This window comes from Suillus bovinus, assembly GCF_016758785.1.
Source record: "Suillus bovinus strain UH-Sbo-P2 chromosome Unknown EDB93scaffold_56, whole genome shotgun sequence".
Lineage (NCBI taxonomy): Eukaryota > Fungi > Basidiomycota > Agaricomycetes > Boletales > Suillaceae > Suillus > Suillus bovinus.
The window spans coordinates 21,862-43,275 of record NW_024542112.1 but is presented as its reverse complement, the minus strand read 5'-3'; the positions used below and the strand labels follow the sequence as shown (position 1 = coordinate 43,275).

General features: G+C 48.3%; 8 protein-coding genes across 8 annotated transcripts; 3 read left to right on the top strand and 5 right to left on the bottom strand.

Annotated features, from left to right (window-relative positions):
* Positions 1–39: 39 nt before the first annotated feature.
* Positions 40–6,456, top strand: EDB93DRAFT_1242028 (uncharacterized protein; the record flags this gene model as incomplete). The annotated part of the gene is made up of 19 exons (XM_041451959.1): positions 40–86; positions 137–182; positions 240–312; positions 364–603; positions 660–811; positions 859–1,083; positions 1,134–2,153; positions 2,206–2,640; positions 2,688–2,807; positions 2,862–3,023; positions 3,072–3,182; positions 3,231–3,458; positions 3,512–3,579; positions 3,625–3,984; positions 4,044–4,583; positions 4,632–4,822; positions 4,870–5,737; positions 5,785–6,063; positions 6,114–6,456. The coding sequence occupies 19 exons, from the start codon at positions 40–42 to the stop codon at positions 6,454–6,456; spliced, it is 5,508 nt and encodes a 1,835-aa protein (XP_041304784.1).
* Positions 6,457–6,568: 112 nt separating this feature from the next.
* Positions 6,569–8,970, bottom strand: EDB93DRAFT_710078 (uncharacterized protein). The gene is made up of 8 exons (XM_041457176.1): positions 8,679–8,970; positions 7,999–8,625; positions 7,936–7,945; positions 7,792–7,889; positions 7,501–7,738; positions 7,239–7,450; positions 7,114–7,187; positions 6,569–7,060 (listed from the first exon to the last, which is right to left on the bottom strand). Exons 1-8 carry the CDS (start codon positions 8,747–8,749, stop codon positions 6,681–6,683), a joined length of 1,710 nt encoding a protein of 569 aa, XP_041304783.1. The 5' UTR covers positions 8,750–8,970; the 3' UTR covers positions 6,569–6,680.
* Positions 8,971–10,058: 1,088 nt separating this feature from the next.
* On the bottom strand, positions 10,059–12,031 carry EDB93DRAFT_1090400 (PCI domain-containing protein; the record flags this gene model as incomplete). The annotated part of the gene is made up of 11 exons (XM_041446270.1): positions 10,059–10,236; positions 10,292–10,404; positions 10,456–10,589; positions 10,635–10,883; positions 10,938–11,037; positions 11,093–11,230; positions 11,282–11,356; positions 11,410–11,659; positions 11,713–11,791; positions 11,842–11,926; positions 11,987–12,031. The coding sequence occupies 11 exons, from the start codon at positions 12,029–12,031 to the stop codon at positions 10,059–10,061; spliced, it is 1,446 nt and encodes a 481-aa protein (XP_041304782.1).
* A 788-nt stretch (positions 12,032–12,819) lies between these two features.
* On the bottom strand, positions 12,820–14,001 carry EDB93DRAFT_710206 (uncharacterized protein). Its single transcript, XM_041457177.1, has 2 exons — positions 12,975–14,001; positions 12,820–12,923 (listed from the first exon to the last, which is right to left on the bottom strand). Exon 1 carries the CDS (start codon positions 13,605–13,607, stop codon positions 12,975–12,977), a length of 633 nt encoding a protein of 210 aa, XP_041304781.1. The 5' UTR covers positions 13,608–14,001; the 3' UTR covers positions 12,820–12,923.
* Positions 13,564–15,021, top strand: EDB93DRAFT_1164390 (ribosomal protein L1). The gene is made up of 5 exons (XM_041450136.1): positions 13,564–13,731; positions 13,777–13,959; positions 14,009–14,446; positions 14,510–14,630; positions 14,684–15,021. Exons 1-5 carry the CDS (start codon positions 13,675–13,677, stop codon positions 14,749–14,751), a joined length of 867 nt encoding a protein of 288 aa, XP_041304780.1. The 5' UTR covers positions 13,564–13,674; the 3' UTR covers positions 14,752–15,021.
* A 185-nt stretch (positions 15,022–15,206) lies between these two features.
* Positions 15,207–17,629, bottom strand: EDB93DRAFT_1164386 (mitochondrial small ribosomal subunit Rsm22-domain-containing protein). Its single transcript, XM_041450135.1, has 7 exons — positions 17,176–17,629; positions 16,859–17,129; positions 16,681–16,814; positions 16,447–16,628; positions 16,249–16,389; positions 15,702–16,185; positions 15,207–15,652 (listed from the first exon to the last, which is right to left on the bottom strand). The coding sequence occupies exons 1-7, from the start codon at positions 17,558–17,560 to the stop codon at positions 15,351–15,353; spliced, it is 1,899 nt and encodes a 632-aa protein (XP_041304779.1). The 5' UTR covers positions 17,561–17,629; the 3' UTR covers positions 15,207–15,350.
* An 85-nt stretch (positions 17,630–17,714) lies between these two features.
* Positions 17,715–20,194, top strand: EDB93DRAFT_1299078 (uncharacterized protein; the record flags this gene model as incomplete). Its single annotated transcript, XM_041454657.1, has 9 exons — positions 17,715–17,889; positions 17,914–17,960; positions 18,014–18,196; positions 18,242–18,740; positions 18,815–18,922; positions 18,977–19,122; positions 19,176–19,326; positions 19,404–19,630; positions 19,685–20,194. 9 exons carry the CDS (start codon positions 17,715–17,717, stop codon positions 19,751–19,753), a joined length of 1,605 nt encoding a protein of 534 aa, XP_041304778.1. The 3' UTR covers positions 19,754–20,194.
* EDB93DRAFT_1253212 (uncharacterized protein) lies at positions 20,095–20,405 on the bottom strand (the record flags this gene model as incomplete). The annotated part of the gene is made up of 3 exons (XM_041453419.1): positions 20,095–20,194; positions 20,246–20,300; positions 20,363–20,405. The coding sequence occupies 3 exons, from the start codon at positions 20,403–20,405 to the stop codon at positions 20,095–20,097; spliced, it is 198 nt and encodes a 65-aa protein (XP_041304777.1).
* Between the last annotated feature and the right edge of the window lie 1,009 nt (positions 20,406–21,414).

The following is a 21,414-nucleotide window of genomic DNA, read 5'->3' as shown; positions in this document are numbered from 1 at the left end:
AATTCTGATTATTGCTCTTTGTTCAACTGGCGGTCAATCATGCAACGCGAGCACAGTCGTCGTGGCTTCTCTATATACGTGTTTTCGTTCTACCCCGAGCTTCAACAGTACTGACACCTTTTTTTGTATATACTAGTCATCAGAAAGTTGTTCTAGAGATTGATTTCTCCGGCTCTCTCTGGGTACGTTGCACTATAGGCCACTTTGGCAGGCGCTCATACAACAGCATCTTCGAACAGGGTTATACAGAAATTACCCTCATTCCAACTAATCCCAACCTGAGGACTATTCATCTGCACTCCAGGCAATGTAGTATGTGCTGCGCTTGAATTTCGAATGTCTTGTTTGACGTGTTTTCTGCAGCGATTCACTCTGTTTCTGTCGCGTCACACCCAGCAGATTTTGTTCACCATGATCCGCTCGCTCATATCAGCATCTCAAATCCTCAAGATTGTCATACTTATCCGGAGCTAAAGCGGAAAATATATTCCTCACTGGCTGAAGGCGATGAGGGTGAACTGTCGATTGCAATTCCGAAGGAAGTTTCGCTTCGACAAACTGGTCATGCGAACCACTCGCTTGCGAATGGTCATCTCAGTGAAGGTAAATTTCGGTCTTCGAAAATTATATATCATGCGTTCAATTTTTTACCGTATAAGCTGCTACGCCTGAGCCTCATACCCCTAGCCCCTCATCCCATACCCCTGCACCCAGTCCCGAATTCATGCCCATTGTGGTCCACATTGATTTTAGCCTGAGAAATCCCGTTGATGGCATCCAGTTCGTGCTTCCCACCGACTCTTACCCATATGTGAGCAATTTCTGTGTTCATGACTAAGAAGTTCTGATATCTTTTAGCGCGTACCGCATGCATATACGACGCCATCGTCCCCCGACGCTGCAAGATGTTGGGTTCCATGCGTCGACAGTTTGTGGGAGAAGTGCACTTGGGAATTTGAATTTGTTGTTCCTCGTTATCTCGAAGAGCCTGATCCCGGCCACCGCGGAGAGAATGGTGATTTTGAAGAGTCCCAAGAGTCTATTCCGACGGTAGTTGTCTGTAGTGGTGACCTCGTGGAACAGGCATGTAATCCACGTATTTCCCACTGGGCGAGCTAACAAGGGCAGCACAGGTTGCCCATCCTAACAACTCGAATAAGACCATCTTTTTGTTTTCTCAAGCAGTGTTGACGTCCGTGCAACATGTCGCTTTTGCTGCTGGTCCATTCCATGTCCATCCCATCCCGACAGAGCTCACATCAGAGGATACGTCTGGCATATCACAGCCTCTGATGCATGCGTTTTGCTTACCTGGCCACGAAGCTATGCTCCATTCGTCCATTTCATCCCTGCGTTCGGCGATGAACTTCTATAGTACGGAGTTCGGTTCCTACCCATTTGGGTCATACAAAGTGGTTGCGGTGGACGAGATGCCTGTCCAGCGATTTGATAGCTCGACGCTTTCCATAATCACTGTTGATCTTCTTCACGGCGAGGACTCGATCGAGCAGGTACTTGAAACACGGCAAGCACTTAGTCATGCCCTGGGTTGTCAGTGGATGGGAATCAACATCCAACAAAAGACATGGTCAGATACTTGGCTCGTAAATGGTCTTGCGCTGTATATCACTGGCCTATTCATCCGCAAGCTCCTGGGAAATAACGAGTACAGATACAGGCTCAAGCGGGACATGCAGCGAGTCGTCGAGTGGGACAATGGATCGATGCCGCCCATCTGCCAACCACAGCATAATGATCCCCCAGATTCCATGACGTTACCTTTTGTCAACTTGAAGGCACCCCTCGTGTTGCACATTTTGGATCGACGTCTTGGCAAGTCTGGTACCTCGCTCGGTCTTCCTCGTGTTCTGCCAAAGATTTTCTTGTCCGCAATGAGTGGAGAGTTGCAAAACAATGCTCTGTCGACGCACTCGTTCCTGCGTACATGCAGGAAGGTCAGCGGAATTGATCTTCGGTCATTCGCTGAGCAGTGGATCTACGGTAGTGGTTGTCCAGCGTTCGGGTTCTCCGCTTCTTTCAACAGGAAGAAGATGGCAGTCGAGATCACGATGCGACAAGATTCGCCAGCATACAAGGCGCTCGAGCATAACGAGGTGTCGAAACTGTTGCATAAGCCTGTGCCATTTTTTGAGGTATGTTTTACTAGCGATTGCATCCTCGAGCCCCGCTCACCAACCTCTAAAGGGCCAAATGACTGTTCGGATCCATGAGGCAGATGGCACCCCATATGAGCATGTATTAGACATTCGTTCGCCCTTCAAACGCTTTGAAGTCCCTTTTAACACGAAGTACAAACGCATTCGACGAAACACTAAGAGATACTTGGCACGACAAGCGGCTGCTCAGGCTGCAGCAGAAGGCGACGCGGAAGCTGCTGAAGCCATGGGTCTAATCGACATGGGTTTTGGACTCGAGATCTGGGAAAAGGAAAAGGAGCGAGAAAACTGGAAGGTGGCTGACTGGACAGAGGAAGATGAACAGGTGATGTCGGGTGCAACGTACGAATGGATCCGCATGGACGCCGATTTTGAATGGATCGCCGCTATCGCTTTTGAACAGCCCGACTTCATGTGGGTGTCGCAGTTGCAGCGAGATCGCGATGTCGTTGCGCAACTAGAAGTGAGTTATTTGCCATCAATTCATCTTCCTGGCTTGAACTTTCATAGGCCGTTAACGCTCTCGCAAAGCAATCTACCGCCATCGTTTCGAGTACATTCACCAAGACAGTACTCGTCTCCAATTACTATTATCGTATACGGTGTGAGGCTGCGATGGCTCTTGTGCACGTCAGTGTTTTTAGATTTGTTCTTTTTGAAGTTGTTTTTGACGTGAAACATTAGTGCGCCATCCGGAAACTTGATTTCTTGGGATTATTTCATTTGTTTAAGCTGTTCCTTCGTTACTGTTATGACCCGGAAGACCCCAACCAAGATTTATTCGCACATACTTACGTCCCAAAGCCTAATGACTTCTCTGACCTTGCGGAGTACTTTGTTAGAAAGGTGTGTCTTCAGGTTGCTACTTCTGTCTCGCAACTCATGGATATTCAGAGCCTCGTGCATGCAATATCTCAAGTGCGGTTTGAGAATGGCAAAACACCCTCAGTAGTTCGTCAGTTCCTCGTCGACCAGCTTCGTTACAACGACAACACAGCCAATCCAGTTAGTACTACTTCATCGCAAATAGTCACTGTTTTTGACGCTCTTTAGTACTCGGACGCGTTCTACATATGTACTATGATTTCAGCTGTGGCTTGTGCCACTGTCTCGATTGCTCCTCCAGAACGTGGCGAGCTCCTTCGCGAAGAAGTTCGGTCGGAGCACACCACGGAGGATGCTAACTTGATGAAGCAGGCGATTGACGAGGTCAGCAGGTATCGCAGCATGGACAGACTCATCCCGTCACCGAAGAATGTAGTCACCACTGCAGTATTGGAAGTGAGTAGTTTCCTGTATCAGAGCGTATCTCCCATTGAAGACTTTGACCTCAGTTCTATTTGATTCTCACTACGGCAAACCTCATCCCGAACGATCTCCGGGTCTTCTTTCCTCTTACCCGGTATGTTATAATGGTCGTATACTACTTGATCTGATTGTCTCTCAGTGAAGGTAATTATACTCAAGTTCGTCTCGCCGCCTTCGACGGCCTTTTCATGTCCAAGTGGTACACTCCCGCCATCATGCGCTACGTATTGGCTATCATGGCAAACGATCCATCTCGCGTGATCCGGAGGCATGTAGCCCGTAGCGCATGCCAAAGCTTAGCTCTCTTGGTATCCATGGGGGAGATGAAGAACTCCATCAAGGATACAGAGTCGCTGCTTATCGAGGAAGATGGCTCTCTGCCAGAGAAGTCCAAAGAAGCGAAGAAGAGCGAAGTCGACATGATGATCAAGGTTCTCAGGAAAGACAGAGAAATCGGCAAGAATGAGGTGTTGCGGGAGTTCTTGATGTCTATTGCTCTGTAAGTTGTCCGAGATGATTTTGTGCGACTGTTCGTTCACGTAGACAATCGGTCTTAAGTGCACCGGATATTGACCAGGAAGTGCGCTGGGGTATCATCAAGTTGGCTGATATTGTCCTTCGGGGAGTTGAAGAGACTCCACCGAAGGTTACTATTCACCTGCCTCCTACACCTGTAACTGAAAACCCGCCCTCGCTTCCGGCGATGAAAGTGCTGCCAAAGGTTTCGCGACCTCTCAAGTCCGGGGGACCACCTGCTCGGGTGCCTGTTGTTGCATCTCCTGCCCCTAAGCTCAAAATCCTTCCTGGTAGTGCTCAAGCCCGAGATTCCAGTTCATCTGCTACTGCATCCGCTGTTCCAACGCCTCCAGTTCTCACCGGCTCCATGGCTCCGCCCCCAGTTCCTGCAAAAGTTAAAGTCAAAGCCAAGCCAAAGCCTATGAATGGTATCAGGCCCCCGCATATCCCGAAGGCACAGTCATCTGGAATGAGCTTGAATGATTTGCGTGCAAGCCGTAATGCACTCAAGAAGCTCAAGATGCATAAGAGCGCATTGCTTTTCATGCAACCAGTAGATCCTGTTCGAGACCATGCTCCAAAGTTTGTATCTTGATAATAATCTTTGACTTTTTTGACCTGGCAATATAGCTATTACGAGGTCATCAAGAATCCTATGGACCTCAGCACCATGGGCGCCAAAGTTGAGGCGGGCATGTACAAAGACCGTTTTGCCTTCGAGGCAGACTTCCGTCTTATGATAGCAAATGCGAAGCAGTACAACCCTTCCGGAACGTACGCCCATACTGAAGCGATTTTCTTGGAGACGTTTTTTGAAAAGCGTGAGTTTCATGGCACAAAATTATTAATTTCTCTTACCTTTGCCCAGTTTGGAACCGCATCCAGAAGACTCTCGAAGCTGCTAGCAAGAATGCAGAGCCTACGCCTGAAAACTTGCCCACTATCATAGTGAAGAAACCTGGAACAGCTGCGTCAATACCTCCTGCGGTCTTACCTCCGCAAGCGGAATCGGAGACTCCAGCACGTCCGACCATCAAGCTCAAGGTTGGTGCTCCGCAAGTCAAGACACCGCTTCCAGAGCCCTCGAAGAAGGCGTCGGAGCCTAAGGTTTTACAGAAACCCAAACAACCTCGCAAGCCCAAAGTTGTTGACGAGGCACCTCCACCTTACGTTGATGATGGATCCCATGACCTGCTGCAAGAAGTAATCGCTATCGAGCGAGAGAAAGACGAGGAGAAGCGTACCCGGAAAACCAAAGATCCCATTCTGGAATCACCTCCCCCTGCAAGACCTTCGGGCAGTGGACCACCTGGAAAACGCAGAAAGACGAGTGCTGACGACAATGGTAGCGATATGCTGATGTTAGCCCCGTCCCTCTCCAGGAAGGAAAAACCTAGCGCTCCCTCTTTGAACTCTGGCACTCCAACTGCGGAGCCGTCCGCTACGCCCGCGCCCGCGCCTGCTCCTAAATTGTCTCTTGGCAAAGTAAAGAAGGAGAAAGCTGCAAACCTTCGCGATTCAGAACCTGCCTCCGAACCTCTGCGCACGTCCACCAAAGGCAAAGAGAGAGAAGTTGTACCTAGCATTACCCCGACGCCATCAAAGCCTCGCAAGATGCAGGCGTCGGCTCCACTCAATGAGAAGAAGTGTCGGGAAATTTTGAAGGTTATTCTTAGGGTGCCAGAAAGTGTTATATTCGCTCAGCCTGTAGACCCTGAGAGAGATGGATGTCCCACGTTTGTGATATTTTGCACTATTACGACTAACGCTGATATTGGTATAGGTACTACGAGGAGATCAAACACCCGATGGACTTTGCTACTATGACCCAGCGTTTAAACGAGGGCAAGTACTCAACCATGGAGGACTTTCAAAAAGATATCGAGTTGGTGTTCAGCAACTGCCGAAAATTCAACCCACCCACTACATATCCTGTCAACTGTGCGGATGTGGTGGAGAAAATCTTTAAGAAAGAATGGGCGAAGGTGATAGAGAGAAAGCTTTCATGGACGGAGAAGAGGAGCTTACAAGCATTGATGACTCAACTAGTGAAGGAGGACGTGTAAGTTTTATTCCGTCTATGGTGGTTCAGACACACTAACTTCACCGCAGTTCTTGGGTGTTCCGAGAACCTGTTGATCCTGTCCTGTTGGGCATCCCGACGTATTTTGACGTCATACCAAAGAGGGATGCAAGAGACTTGAGAACGATCCGTCAGAAGTTGGACACTGATAAGTACGACTCGACCGATGCATTTGAGGCAGACATCAACCTTATGATTCAAAACGCTATCACCTTCAATGGCGCGGACTCTGAGGTCGGGTATATCGCGGTGAGCTTACGCGAGCGGGTCAAGGAGCTGTTTGGTGGGACCAAGGCGAGTACAGGGACCAAGAAACGCAAGGATGGTGAGAAAGGGACACCCCAGCCATCAAAGAAGGTGAAGCTCGGTTAACCATCATATGTTAAATTACTACAAGTCAAGCAAATAATTCATTTGTATCTATTACTACTCGCTATTCTTTGCTATGTAATTGCTGTCGCGGTAGGCTATGTACATGTCGAACCATCCCTGAAAATCAAAATTTTGTTAGGATCCAGCCTTGCCTAATCTCTAGTAGCCGACCCGAAGTAAGGTATGATGTCTCTTTATATATGAGTCCTCAGTCTATAACCTTTTCACGGCGTCGCAATATGAATACCAATTCCTCCAGGTTCGAACGTTATACCGGTAAGATTACCAGAGGCGGCGGGGACCTCGAAGACAGAAAATACGCGTTGTACCTGTTTCGTCGCGTTGGTGATCCAACCCAATCCTATGTCCAAGAAAGGTGCGTAGACCTGCGTGCTGTTCATGTTGACAACGATAAGCAAGTATGAAGTGCCATTGTACCAGACACCAGCATCCACGCCCTGGTACTCGTAGCTGACAAATGTAGCCTTCGGGTCGACCATGAAGGGCTGAACGTGTTCTTGGATGAGAACCGTGAGGCCAGCTGCCGTCCCCTCGATCGACGTTTCATTGTTGGTTGTGGTCGGGTATTGGTAAGACTTGGAACCTAGGCGATGGAAGTTATTTTGATTCATATGCACGGCATCAGCATGAACTTACCTATAGCACCATGGCTGAAGGAAGTGAATCCCATAGCAGCCCATTGCATGCCGGTGGGAGTCGTGTTCCAGTACCTATAATGAGGGTCAAGACAGAGGTCGTGTTGGCGACTCAAGGTGACTTACGCAGCACTACCGAAAGCCTGGGGTGTGGTCCACACAGACTTGGTACGGTCAAAGCCTAGGATGTTGAGTCTGTCTTTGAAGGTCTGGACACGGGCCTTAACATCCCACATCTGTCCTTGGCAATTGTCGCAACCACAGTGACCGAAGTCCGGGGTACACTCTGTATTCCACACAGGAGACCATGTCGCATTGATACCAATAGGATAAGCATCCTTCACCAGGATTAGAAGCGTAAGTGATAATTATATTATGAGTGGCTCACCTGCAGCACGATATCAGCTCCCTTGATGTAAGGCGAGAAGTTGTAGTCTTGGCAATTCAGAACAATAGAGACAGGATGATATCCGTCCATCTGGTAAATTAGGTCATACGTTGCCTGCGCCGCATTTTGGGGATCAGAGTTGCCATCGGGCTCGTGTGCGGTCTCCCAGTTCAATAGGTTGGGAATTGAGGCGTAAGTGTTCACTTGTTGGGCGACAGTACTCAAGTTTTGGTAGTTCCTGAATGGAAAGATATCAATGATCATGAGATGAGGTAATAATATCTGACATACGATCGCATATCATAAACGATGTACATGCCGACATTGATGGTCCTCTCAATGACTTGTTGGAAGATAGTGAGGTTATCATAAGGAGGAATCGGGTGAAGCTATGAACGATCAGTATGGGATATATTAGATCGTCGCGAATCATACAGTATTGAACCTAGATGAATAATTGGTTAATTGCTTAGAAAGTGGTAGCAATGAAGGACGAACCCATCGTCTTTGAGCTGATTGATCATAGACAAATTTGTCGCCAGATACTGATCGAAATTTATATAGAATCCTTGAGGTACGAAGGGCGCAAATGCTCCACCACTGCCATTTGCAGGCCGTACCCAGAGTGCACCAGTGCGCAAGTCAGTCTTCGTGACAGAAGCATTTGTGTCAGGGAGATACAAAATAGATGAGCTGGTATTGAATTTCTGCTGGGACCCCGAAGATGAAGAAGCAGAATAAGTTGCAGAGCAGGTGACATTGTATGCGGTCTTCTGGGCGCTGAGCGTGCTGATATCTACGGGAATTTGAATGCCGGTAGCGTTCAGAGGAACGCTTGCGGTGGTGTAGATGGAGCCCACGTTGATAGTGACACTGAGGCTTCCTAGGGAGCCGCTAGAAGAGCTAGAGTTGGAGGGAAGTGAGATGGGCTCAGCACCGGCTATCCAATCATAAACGATCAGTGAGTCGACTATAAATGCTGCACTTGTCGCATCCTCCTCGAGGTATGGACGGAAGACAGGGGCACAGCGGAATGACAAAAGAGGTTCAGCACTTCGTGTGGGCAAGATAAACTGTCCGCCAGGGGGCACGACAGACTGATTCGACATGTAGTTCTTTCCGCACCTAGAAATGTTTAGTAATAAGCAAGCAGAGTGCATAATCGAAATCATATGTACCATGTCTGAGCGAGCGAGCCTCTAACCAGGCCGGCGGCAAGCATAGCCGTGAAGCCTTTGTTGTACTTCATTTTGTGTCTCCTCAGCCTGTTTTTGCTGATAAGAACGAAGGAATGGATTCGAATGGGGTGCCGTTGACCAGAGCATCGCAACTTATACTAAGGCTGACCCGTAAAGATCGCCGTGAGCAACTGACTGCGGAGCAGGGCTCTAGTACGTGTAGACCACTATTACTATACTAGAGCGATGACGAGTCAGGCCGATTAAGGCAGTTCCAGAATTCGCGGTGGGATAAACGCTAGCTTGAAACAAGCAGTGTGTTGGTGTAATGAAAACCAACTAGGGTGATATGAATTAATACCCGATTCTGCGGACGCCGCCCATGAAGCTCAGAGCGCTCGAGAAGTGGAGTGTCGCTGCTGCAAATGCACTGCACGATGGCATAGTCGTAGACAACTCGTTGTCAGTCGGTGCCACATTGTACGGGCACTAGTAGGATTGAAGCCGCTCCGGCTTAGATGCAGCCATGATGGTACTAGTAAAAAGATCAAGATCACGATTAGCGCCTGTTCGGGCTCATGTTTCAGGTACTGTAACTCACTCGACAGAGGTAATATTGCAACACTAGTGAACATCGTAGTACTTTGAAGCCATCGCTTGAAGGCCATTGAACTTGAAAGTACCGCGGGTGAAGTAAACTGTTAGAAATTAGAATAATCCGCGGTCGAACGATCATGGTATTCCACGCCAATGGCATAGAATTATATCCGTTTAGAAAAACAATGGCAAAAGCCTGGGTGCATGCTTTGGTGTCGGGAGTAGCAGGGGCAAAGTCATTCAGCGGCCCGACGGCGGGCATAGTGAACGTTGAAGACGTGACAGCCTGAGATAAAATCACTCATCACGTCAAGCATGTCACGCTCCTTCAAAGCTTCACTGCGGATGATCACGTTACATTAGCAACGATTATATGAACCCCGAGGCCGAGACTGTAGATACTGCCCATGACTCGCGTGCGAGTGGGAGCATCTGGCTTGTGCTCACATCACAGACTGTTCGTGAACGCTTCGAGTACGCAATGAGCCATCCCACCAAGCATTCCGCACCAACTCAATCGGATACATCGATTCGCGCAAAGGGGCGTAAAATACTTCACATTCCTAATTGTGGGCTTCAGTGTGCAGTCAGCAAGAAGTCCTGGAAGCTTGACCGATCGGGTGACCAGGCCTCGAGAAAGCAGAATGCCATTTGGTATGTAAATAGGCAATGCCGCACAACTGTAGCATCAAGTTGTGTCAGTCTAACTTATGAAAGCTTCAAGAAACACCGAGAATGCAATCACAAGTGTACAGCATCAAGAGGACTCTCACGAGGCATTTATTAGAAACCTGTTGCCGTCGCCCCTCCAAAGTCAGGAGAAAACCGTTCAGGCGGCATGCCCATCATCGGATCTCCTCTGCTTCCAGCGGCCGTCTTCGCTGCTACAGTGGAGTGCAAGCCCTCCAAAACTTCCGTCCACCTCTCAAGTGCGGCATAACGCTTCTTCTCCAGTGCGTGGCTACGATTGAGTTAGTACGGAGTGTGTAAAAGAACAACGACAGCGATTTGCTAACCTTTGATCGAGTTCAAGGCGCATGCCTACTTGGTCGATTCGGCCATCAACCTTTCCCTCTAGAATAAGCCCAATAAGGAGCTCCTCGACCTCAGCTATTTCGACGTTAAGTTGCTGAACGACTATCAGCATCAAAAATAGTTGCAAAAGGATCGAAACAATCACTTTGGCAAGGAACGAAAGCTCCAGTCTCGTGTAGGGCTTGATGAGGTCAATCAAATAGGACGTGCGCAGACTGCGCAGAAGTTCACCGATATATGATCTAATGAACAGGTCATCCATAATCGTTGACCGATTATCTGCCATCACGTTGAACACTGCATTAGATACATGAAAGGCCTTACCTCGTAAGATCTTCTCAGCCAGGTGAACTTCTCTGCGTTGATAGGCATCTACAAGGTCAGTCATCGCCTTAATCTGTGAGTCATTCTTGTATGGCTTTGTTTCTTGGGAGTCAAATGGGTTAACTTCAGATCCAGTGAGCATGTTCGCGAGGACAAGGTACTTGAGGACCTGGATACGTTGCGGAGAGCCAGCTTCGTCATAGTTGCGGAAGGACTCGAAAAAGTCTTCCGATGCACGATTCCACTGTCCTTTATACAATAGCGTTAGACATGAGTGAGGATCCAGGGATGAATAAGAGTCACTTTCGCCCATCCACATCTTGCCTCCGCACTCCTTGATAACACCCATGATCCGTGGATGTGGAATTGCGGAGCGCACACTATTCGATGCATTGTATATTTCCTATATTCGACAACTCGATTAGTTCTGAATGATTGCGTGGCATGCGAGGTTGTACCTTGAGTTTCTTGACATTACGCATCTCATTGTGCATTTGAATCTCGAGTGCATAGATCTCGAGGAGCTGTGTTCCGCGTTGTGACTGGTCTTCGCTATCCATAGCAGCCTTAGTCGTGGCGTGCAAGTCGCGGATGAGCTAATTGTAGGGACTGTTAAGATCATATATACGAAGATAAATTATAGGTACCTTCGTCAAACGCCCGTACTCTTTTCGATCTAGCCAAAGTTTCGCCAGTTTTAAATTCGTCTTGACAGACAGACGCTAGAGGGAATATCAATATCTCAAAGAGCATATTGCGCCACCACAGTACTCACATCATTCTTCGCCTCCTCGAGCGCATCTTTCGTCACCTGGTAGAACTTTTCTAGTACATCTACCTCGACGGGACCACTCTTCCCCCCACCAACATAATCAAGGATGCCATTGATGGTCTTCTCAGAGTAATTTCGTGTGACTGCAGACTTGGTATAGGTCAGGAGTTGTGTGTAGGTCTTCAAGGCATCCGCTGGCCGGTGTAGCTGTAGGAAGAGGAGTTTGGTAGATTGTTTCAAAGCCTTAAAGCCCCTGTGAGGTATCCGTCAGCATACAGTTTTGATCAATGGGCAGGGCAACTATACCAGTCGCCTTTCTCTGTTTCCTGGTCCACTATTGCGCGAAAATCTTTTAGTGCTTCCTCTGGTGTATCCTCTTTCTTTGCTGGAAGAAGAAATGCATCAACAAATTCTGTTGTACACTAGATTACCCACATTTTGCAGTATAGTACATGTTCTCTACATCAGCACTTCCGGATTCGTTGGCCTCGTCTCCATCAGAGTAGTCGAAACCGTAATCCTGCAAAATAGCTCGGGGTCAGCATAACGTCCAAGGGGCTGATCTTGAAGAGTGTGTGACCTCGTCATCGCTGCCCTGCATATAATCGGCATCATCGTCATCCATCGTGAGCTCAAGTTACGAAAGAGATACAGTAGACGACGAAATGATGGACGTGTGCGGCTTCGGGAGGAGGTGGCGCGCTACACGCGAAGTCACAAGTCACCCTGAGTATTGAGCTTGAAAGGCACAGCATTGTGAGTTGAACGTGAACAAAAGTTACTGCGTTGGTTCAAAGTCGTAAAGTTCATATCCAGATAGTAATATCATATTAATTCTCGCCAGAACCTAGGATAATGGGATAGGATAGAAAGGGATGTGCAAAGTATCGCGGAGATAGACTGTGACTAAATGCTCAGCAAGTGAGGCCAATAATTTCATGAACCAGCCGCCTTGCTGCGGGAAGATGACATCTCCACTCACTGCTGAGGGGCTAGTGAGATGTGAACACAACATTCAGCAGCAACGTGCACAATACTTGATAATACCGAGCGCAAGTTACCTGACCTGTAGCATACAGCAACTCACAATTTGAAAGACGTGATTTGTGCTCGAATGGTTGATCACAACGGATCAAGCTCGCATCCCGAGTCGTACTCCAGTGTTTGTGCCAAAGAGACAGGACTCGCCACACGAGACACGCCCACCCCATCACTAAGACCACATGACTCCCGACACCTACCTCCACATAAGAGTGGGTTCCCTTCGACATTGAGGACATTGGCTGATTCTTCAAGGCAAGTCTCAGCATGACTGACAACGTGCCATGTGTGATAAATGCGTCAATATTGGTTGAGACCTGCCGAATTCATAACAAGGTCTCACAGACCTAACAAAATTGTGAGCACTTGTAGCCGGCCAATATCTGGCACATCGTAAGACCTCAGCAAATAAAAGACTAATCGCGTGCTCTACGTGTGCACCTCCTGATAACGATGAAAACATCTTATGACCATGCCTGTGAAGTGACGCGATTAATATTTGCCTACACCAAAAGCGATGAACATACTCATGCCAAGGGCCTCTGGAATGCTCTCCATTCATTTGGCCAGCCGTTCTTCGGCGGTGTATCTGTTGGTATGCGGAGTTCTCTAGGGAACAAACCCCTCACTCTGGACTCGACAGCCCGCTTCTCCGGTTCAGACATACTCTTCATGGCCTCTACCTCAGCCAAGCTCCTCGCTCTTGGATCCTCTTGCTTGTTTGCTTCCCTAAACAGCCTCGAGTCAATCTCTTCCAGTTCCTGCATTGCCTGTCTCATGCAATTAAATTTGCGTTGCAGCTCCGCGTCCCGTTTTTTGCGTAGGTGTCTCTGATGGAGGAGCCAAGCGCGCTCAATAGTCTCGTGCGCTTGCACAGAAGGGATTGCACGCTGCAGAGCGCGTGCGACATCTGGGCGCCATGTACCAGTAGGAGAGGCTTTGTTGCGGATGTTCGGAGGGTACAAATAACGGCGGATAATGTCTTTTTGTGGATCGGAAGAAGACACCTCGCCCTTGCGAGTCGAATAAAGCCGCGCAACCAGTCCGCGCAACTGGGATGGCAGCCCGTTCGATTTCGAAAATGAGATGGACATAACTCGCAGCGCGCGACAGTGAAAGCAAGTGAATAGTGAACCGACAAATTTCATCACTTTGTTCATTTTCCCACGGCTGCTTTACTTGAAATTCTCTAGAGCACTGTGAACCGGCAAGTGTGCTGAACAAAACATGTCTTTTCCCCTCGGGCTGCTCTGTCGGCAATGTTGCCATTCAATTCTTAGTCCAGTAAGTGCCTACTCTTCTGAAACGTTCCGATCTGAATTTGCGCAGCGCCCAGCACTCGTTCGAGAGTTTTCTTCATCACCCATCTTAGCTCTACGACGAACGAAAAAGATCCCGGTGCTCTCGAAAAAAGCCCTTGCAGCAAAGGCAAGAAAGCGCGCAGCGAAGGCTCGCAAGCATATATATGAGAATGAGAAGATGACTCTTGAAAGCGCTATTGACGTGATCCGTGTATGTCCCCCGGGCCTTATTACAGCTCATTTACTCAGGATCTCGGTAGGCGGTTGAAGTCGCGAAAGCAAATGCTACATACGAGCTGGTAATCAAGACTGCCATGTCCCGCGGATCTATTATTCCAAAGGGTCGTATTGCTCTCCATCGTGAAACTAAAGCTCGCCCCGAAGACCGCATTCTTGTATTTGCCGAGGGCCGTCAGGCGGATGAGGCAAAGAATGCAGGGGCACATATTGTCGGTGGAATTGAGCTAGCAGATGGTATAATCAGCGGTAAACATCACGCAACCACCATTCTGTGCTCCACAGCCCTCATCCGGGCCATCACCCCCAAACTCGGACGTATCCTAGGTCTGCGTGGTTTGATGCCTTCTGAGCGTCGAGGGACGGTTACGGATGATTTTGCCGGCTACTTGCGGCGACTTTCTGGCACTACAGAATGGAAAGGCGACAAGAACGGTGTCATTCGGATGCCCATTGCCAAAGTCGGTGTTTTCGCTCGTGCTGGCCGCGATTTACGATGTCTAAACATCTTTATTTACCGACAGCTCCACTTCCCGATAGAAGACGTAGTCAAAAACGTCAAGCAATTCGTCACCGCTGTCAAACGAGTGACCGGGAACCAGAAAGATACCGAGGAGAAGGGAAAGAGCAAGAGCGTCAAGCCCGGTGAGTTTCTCTGGCACTTTGACCATTTCTGGTGTTGACTGGGCGACTACTAGTCAATGCTATCACACGTGTAATGTTGAGCTCAACGCAGGCACCCAGCATTCAGATATCGGACATTTGATAGAGCAGTGTTGATCGGGAACTAGACAATGAAAGTTCTGATTTCAAATATTCTGCTTGACAACAACGTGTAGCTTGTGCACCCTTGCAAAATCACCTTTTCCTTGTCACTAACCATTGAAGCGCATTTACATATCATATAGAAGATGTTTCATAAAGTGATCCTGTCATCATCCTCTATTTTTGGCTCTTTGCCAGCTCTCTGCCTGTCTCAGATAGTCGACCAGGAACGTTGGAAAGATAGGCTAGACGTCCACGTATTAAATGTCCCCTGGACAAGCACACAACACGTTGAGATGGCGTGTTTGGCACTGTCTGAGGTGTACACGATCGATAATGACTGATTGGCGGTGGCATCATGATGATGCGTAGCTAATTGATAGGAGGAAATAGACCACGAAAACAAACATTCCTGACCAAGTTGCACTCAGGTGAAGACTCACCATGTTTCCTAACTGACAGGGAGTAACACCAAGCTCAATACGATGATACTGGTGATATTACATTGAATTCACTTGATTTGCAGTAGTGTAGTAGCGTGTGAGAGGAAATGAGCAGAGCAAATGCAAGAGATCCAGACAAAAAAAAAGATTTCTACTATCACTCAGCTAGCAATGTGAAGTGATCCTTCTGCACTGCACGGTCGCGTCTGGAAGTTCTCTTCCTCTCTTTCAATGCCTCTTCTGCCTTTGAATAAGATTTCTCGCCTTTGGGATGATCCCGGCCCTTTGCCCTCTTTCCAATATCATCACCCCTTGATACACCCTCCCGCGTAGACTGGAACTTCTCCTGTGGACGATTTTTTGGCGGATGAGGGAAAATATCGCCCCAGGACGATTTCCGCGCGTCATAGAATGGTTGTTTACCTTGGGATTTCGGAATAGTCAGACGCATAATTTTGCCTGTACATACGTTAGATCACGGAGCCAGAAACGAGGAACGGCGACAAACCTTCTGCAGTGCATGCGTCAATGATGATGTGCCCGCTCTTTTTCAAAGGTGGGAAGACGAGGCGCGGCCAATGGAATGCCTCATTTCGCAGCGCAGCTTCAACCTCCTCTGAATTTTCAGCTGGTAAAATTTCCGACGGGATGGGATCAGTTGCTTCAGCTTCATATCTCGTCTCAACATGATCTGCATCAAGTACAAGCTCCTTCGTCACCCTCTCTTCCTTTAACCTGATTTGCTCTGCCTCCTCTCGACCGATAGCGCCAACACGTCCTACACTCCTCACCTGTGTGGAGATGCCTTCGCCCACCATGCTTGGGCGCGGCCCGCGTTGAATTGCAACATAAGAGTACTCGATATCTTCGTGACCCTCACGTGCATGTTTTGTTAGACGAACAAATGACGGACGTTGCAAGCGTTGTGAGAAGCCACACACTAGGCTCACAGATTTTTCAAAGTACAGAGGGCAAGAACCATCGTGTGGGCACTATTGCAAGAAGACAAGAGTCTCAGTATGACTCATCGCGGGGTTGAGAAATCCAACACCTACGGGAGCAACAACGTGGGCACCGCGAACAGGCCAGTCTGAAGTTTCTGGGTCATTGAGTTCTTTACGCCCCATCTCCAGAAGATATTCGCGTGCTTCTGCAATGTTCTGAAATCCAGCTTTGGTTTTGTGATCGATCAAAACCTATAATAATTTAAGTTAGACAGTGACTAAGGTGAAGGGACAAAAATGAAAGCTCACGATGGTATGTGCTCCACTTTCCCACAACTCTTTCACGAACTTCTTCCGTGCGAGAGGGGTTTGTAGAGTTGAAAGCATGAAAGCAGACAGGGCCAGAGTATCAAGCCCCTCCGATCGCTTAATTTTATCATCTTCTCGAAAAGACCTTTGCCAAGTTGCACTGAGGGCGCCCAAGTCTGTATCTGTTTCATTAATTTAGTAAGTGCGCAGCGAGATGCAGCACGCGTACGTCACCTCTCAGTAGACGTTTGCCTATTGCAACAAGTCCGTCACGTTTGTCGATGCCAAGGTACGTGAAAATATTGGATGTGGAGAGGCGCGGCTCCTCGGAAGCGCTAAGGGGCTTCTGAAAAGTATTCATCGATGCCCTGATGTTCTTCAGCATTTACAAGTTACAACATATATAACGTACCATAATCCGCTGCCTGCACCTGAGCCCCAGTCTATGACACGCTGCGCGTTCCATTGTGGACCTAATCTGTGCTTAATATGCTGGAGCACAGCAAAAATGGCAGAGTAATGTGCAGGGAAAACGACCGACGCGAACGCTGTCCCGTCACGGTCAGAGTGTCGCGCCCCTTGCTTACGAGAGCGGTATTTCACGTTGTACGAGTGATCCCATCCTTCACTCTCATGAAAGAAGAGACGCGTCGCATCACTATGGAGCTGCACCTTGTCAGAAGCTGATAAGTGATTAGAATGTGTAGAGACCGGTTTCACACCACAAACCATCTATCAGAGCAGTGATTGACTTTTGCAATTCAGTGGGGATTACAACAGCACCGATTTTTTGGCTTCCAAACCGCGCTGCAGGAGATTTGCGATACTCGTTTCGTTCGGAGTGATCTTCAACGAAGCCTTCCGCGTCCTCGGCCCCCTCTGGGTGTTCAATCGCGACAGGTTCAAGCTCGCGTGGGGGTATTTTGGCCATTATATGCTTATGGCTTGTCAAGGAGATATCGATGTCTTGCAAAAGCGCCTTTAGCGTTGGGTCGAGGTCTAAAGCCACGTTAGGTTGGGTTGATGCTGCTACTGCCGACGTCGAGAATGGACTGCTAACATGCCGGATACTGTGCGCAAGGACGCGCAAAGTAGCGGATGTACCTCGAAGCATCCTAGCAGTATTTGAAAAGTTGAGGTAGTAGTCCCAGACTCGGACTCTCAGTTCACCGTGAAGTGTTAAGTCGAAATTGTGCGATTATATAATGGAAGTGTTTAGTTAGTCGCGCCTCATCTACTACAGACTTTGCACAGACGCGTCCATCCCAATGACCAGCAGGAAACCAGCTATTCCAAACGACTCTCGTAGCTACGACGAGCGTCCTGCGAAACGGGCAAAAGTAGATGATGAACGCCAGGATAGTACACCTTCCGCGGAGCCGTCACACGCCATGGAAGATATTACTGGAGCAGCACTTCTTTCAGAAGATGAAGACGAAGATGGTTTACATGACGAGGTTGAACCAGGGCAGTCGAAAAATGAACCTAGAGCATCAGACCTTTACCTTGACACGGTGCGCCATCCAATAAGACCTATTGCGCACGTATTCGCTGACAAGACCTTTAGATCAATCGAGCATTGCTCGACTTTGACTTCGAGAAAGTTTGCTCCGTGTCTATGTCAAACATTAACACATACGGCTGCCTAGTCTGTGGAAAGTACTTTCAAGGACGAGGTCGCAAGTCGTACGCCTATGCGCACTCCATTCATGATGACCACCATGTTTTTATCAACCTTGAGACAACCAAAGTGAGCTGAATGCTAATCACACGTACATGGACTCACGTCGCATAGGTGTATGTGCTTCCAGATGGTTATCTTGTCTCTGACCCATCTCTCGAAGACATTTCGTTTGTTCTCAATCCATCCTTCACGAAGGCCTCCACATCCACCCTCTCCTCGCCATCCCATCTTCTGAAACCCTCCTACGACCTCTCGTCAAAACCTTATCTCTCTGGTTATATTGGCTTAAACAATATTAAGCGAAACGACCACATGAATGTTATCATACATTCCCTCCTCCACATTCCTCCTCTACGAGATTACCTCCTTCTGTCCTCCTTTCGCGGCAAGGAGTCTGAACTGGTTAAACGATTCGCCGCTCTCGCTAAGAAGATATGGAATCCCCGGCTATTCAAAAGTCAGGTTAGCCCTCACGAGTTTCTTCAGGAGGTCAACCGCGCTAGTGCGGGTAAGTTCCGACTCGAGCAACAAGGCGATCCTGTCGAGTTTCTCGGCTGGTTACTTAACCGACTACACAAAGACATGGGTGGAACTAAGAAAAAAAATTCGAGTGAGTCGTGTGCAGACTGACTAGCCTGCTGTTCGCCCTCATTCGGCCTCCGAATTGATACATGAAATGGACAGGTATTATATTCTCAACGTTTCAAGGAGAACTCCGCGTGGAGACACAGCAGGTCGTTGTCCGCCCAGACTCTACGGGTTCTGAGAAGCCGCAGTTTGATATTGATAGAGGTGGGATCGACTTTGGTGGTCACCTGGACCCTTATTCATAACAGTGCACGTCAGACATCAAGGCTACTGTGTCGCCGTTTCTCTTTCTTGCGGTAGATCTTCCCCCACCACCTCTTTTCCAAGATACGATCGAGAAGAACATTATCCCACAAGTTAGCATTCATTCTGTGCTGGCCAAGTACGATGGAGTCACCACGCAGGCGAGTTTAGATCTTTTCTTTTATTGAACCGAACTAATATATTTTGGATACAGGAGTCCGCTGGCCAGTTACGCAGGTACAAGTGTCAACGCCTCCCACAGTATATCATTTTACACTACAAGCGATTTACAAAGAACGCCTTTGTCGAAGAGAAAAACCCGACGATTGTCACGTTCCCACTCAGAGGAGTTGATTTCCGTGAATGTGAGCGCTTCGACCATACTCACGTGATAATCGCGTTAGAGTAACCAATGACTGATGATACGATTTATGTGCTATAGATCTGGATGCAGCACCAACGCATCCGCCAACCGTCTATGATCTGATCGCCAATGTAACCCACGAATCAGTTGCCGGAACTACTCGCGACAAGGAAAACACGATTTGGAAAGTTCATCTCCGTGCCGCTGGCGGGGGCGGCGAGGGCGAGAAATGGTTCCAGATCCAAGACCTCATCGTTGAAGAAACGCGCAAGGAGATGATCTTCCTTGGGGAGACCGTGCTGCAGGTGCGCCATCCCTGTATTATGTATGGATTATATGATCTCACGCGCTCAAATTAGATATGGGAACGACGTGCTGCGAACGCCGATGTTAACGCGTCAATGAAAATGGTTGTCGATCGACGGTGATACCGAAGCGTTGGTTAGACATTAGGCTGAGGAGATACCGGGGTTTCGACTTACAGTGTATGGGAGCCCCGCCCCCAATGAGACCGGAGATACAAATACACATCTTACATATCATGACCAGCGCATGTTAATGGAGCTCAGCGAAGCTCACGCGTCACTAATCGTCCAAGACAACACATGAAATTGTATTGAGCCGTCTACGCCCCTGTTTTGGGCACAAGGTGTTCCGAGTACGGCCGCCGTTCTCCGCGGCGACCATAAACTGGCACACCTGTCTGGTTGATCAGAGGGCGCGTGGGCACGCTTTAGGGGCGCATACCCTGTGCTAGCGCAGTGTAATGTCACTTTGCCGAAGAATGCGGTGACGGCGAAGATGCAGGGGATTTCCCTGGCACACCGGGTGATGCTATTGATGTGTTCATCGGAGGAACTGGCTTTCGGCTAATGATGGCAATTTATAAGTTGTTGATAGAATATGCATGGCAAACTCACTTCGCAGCAACTTCTTCGAAAAGAGGTTTGAATATGTAAACACCCGAGGCGACGCCTAGTTAGTTTCACAGCGGATATAACATTAATGACAGCGATTGAGATGAGCCCACTTCATACCTGTTAAAACTGCGACCATGTATGGAGTGAACCGCCGTGACATGATGATGGCTTTGCGTGAAACGTGCAAGCCGCAACAAAACACAGAAACTTTATTTCCGTTTTGGGAGTGAGATTCAAACTCAGCGGCTATGAGTTTGCCTCAAGGTCATCAGATTCAAAGTTGCCAATCCAAGAGGCCAACACGCATGCAAATTTATGTTGTCGAAAGTCTAGCGATACCTCTCTCGCAACTAAATCTTTGCGCTGTTTGTTAAACCAGATGAAACTCTATAGCAACGTAGGGGATAAAAGCAAGCCGTTGTACAATGTAGCGTCGAGCAGAAATATCAATTAATACCCAATCTTTCACAAGCAATTCGCGCCGCTTCCTCTTTGGCGGCGCCTTTCTGATTGGCAGTGGCAGTACTGATGACTTCGCCCTCCACTGTGGATGACGACATCTTAGACGAATTTTCTTCGTTTCGAGAGATGGATAACACGTGCCTTTGCAAGTCACAGTCCATGAGCGAGCATGCGACGGTCCAGACTGAACCTCAACCCAGGAGACAGTGTGAAGCTTGCGGCGGGATTGGTAGTCTTTAAAGTGTCAGAATTAGCATCTCCTAACCTTTATGAAGCAAAGGCTGGACTTGCGGTTGTTCAGAGCAATAGCATAGCCTGGAGAAATATCAGCATTATTCAGTGATAATCCAGAAGCGATAACATACGCAACATTATGTTCAGGATACAGATTACAATCTTGTAAAGCTGGCAAAGTAAAGAGTACTTCCTTGTCTATCCTGTAGCACAACTTGTGCGTATTTAAACCTGCAGGTTCAACGACATGCCGCGAGGCAGCCAAAGTGAATACCGATAGCCTCCGATATTGTCTATGTTGGTCACGGAAACCAGATAACCGCAGTTCCCGTAGTCACAACGAAGAAAATCCCGTTGTATTCAACCATCAAAGAAAACTCCGCAGGATAAACATATCTGCAATTTATTTCAGAGGCCGTAGGGAGTGCTCTTGAAGACCGAGGTAAACGTCACCTTTTTTTTTTAAAGAACGC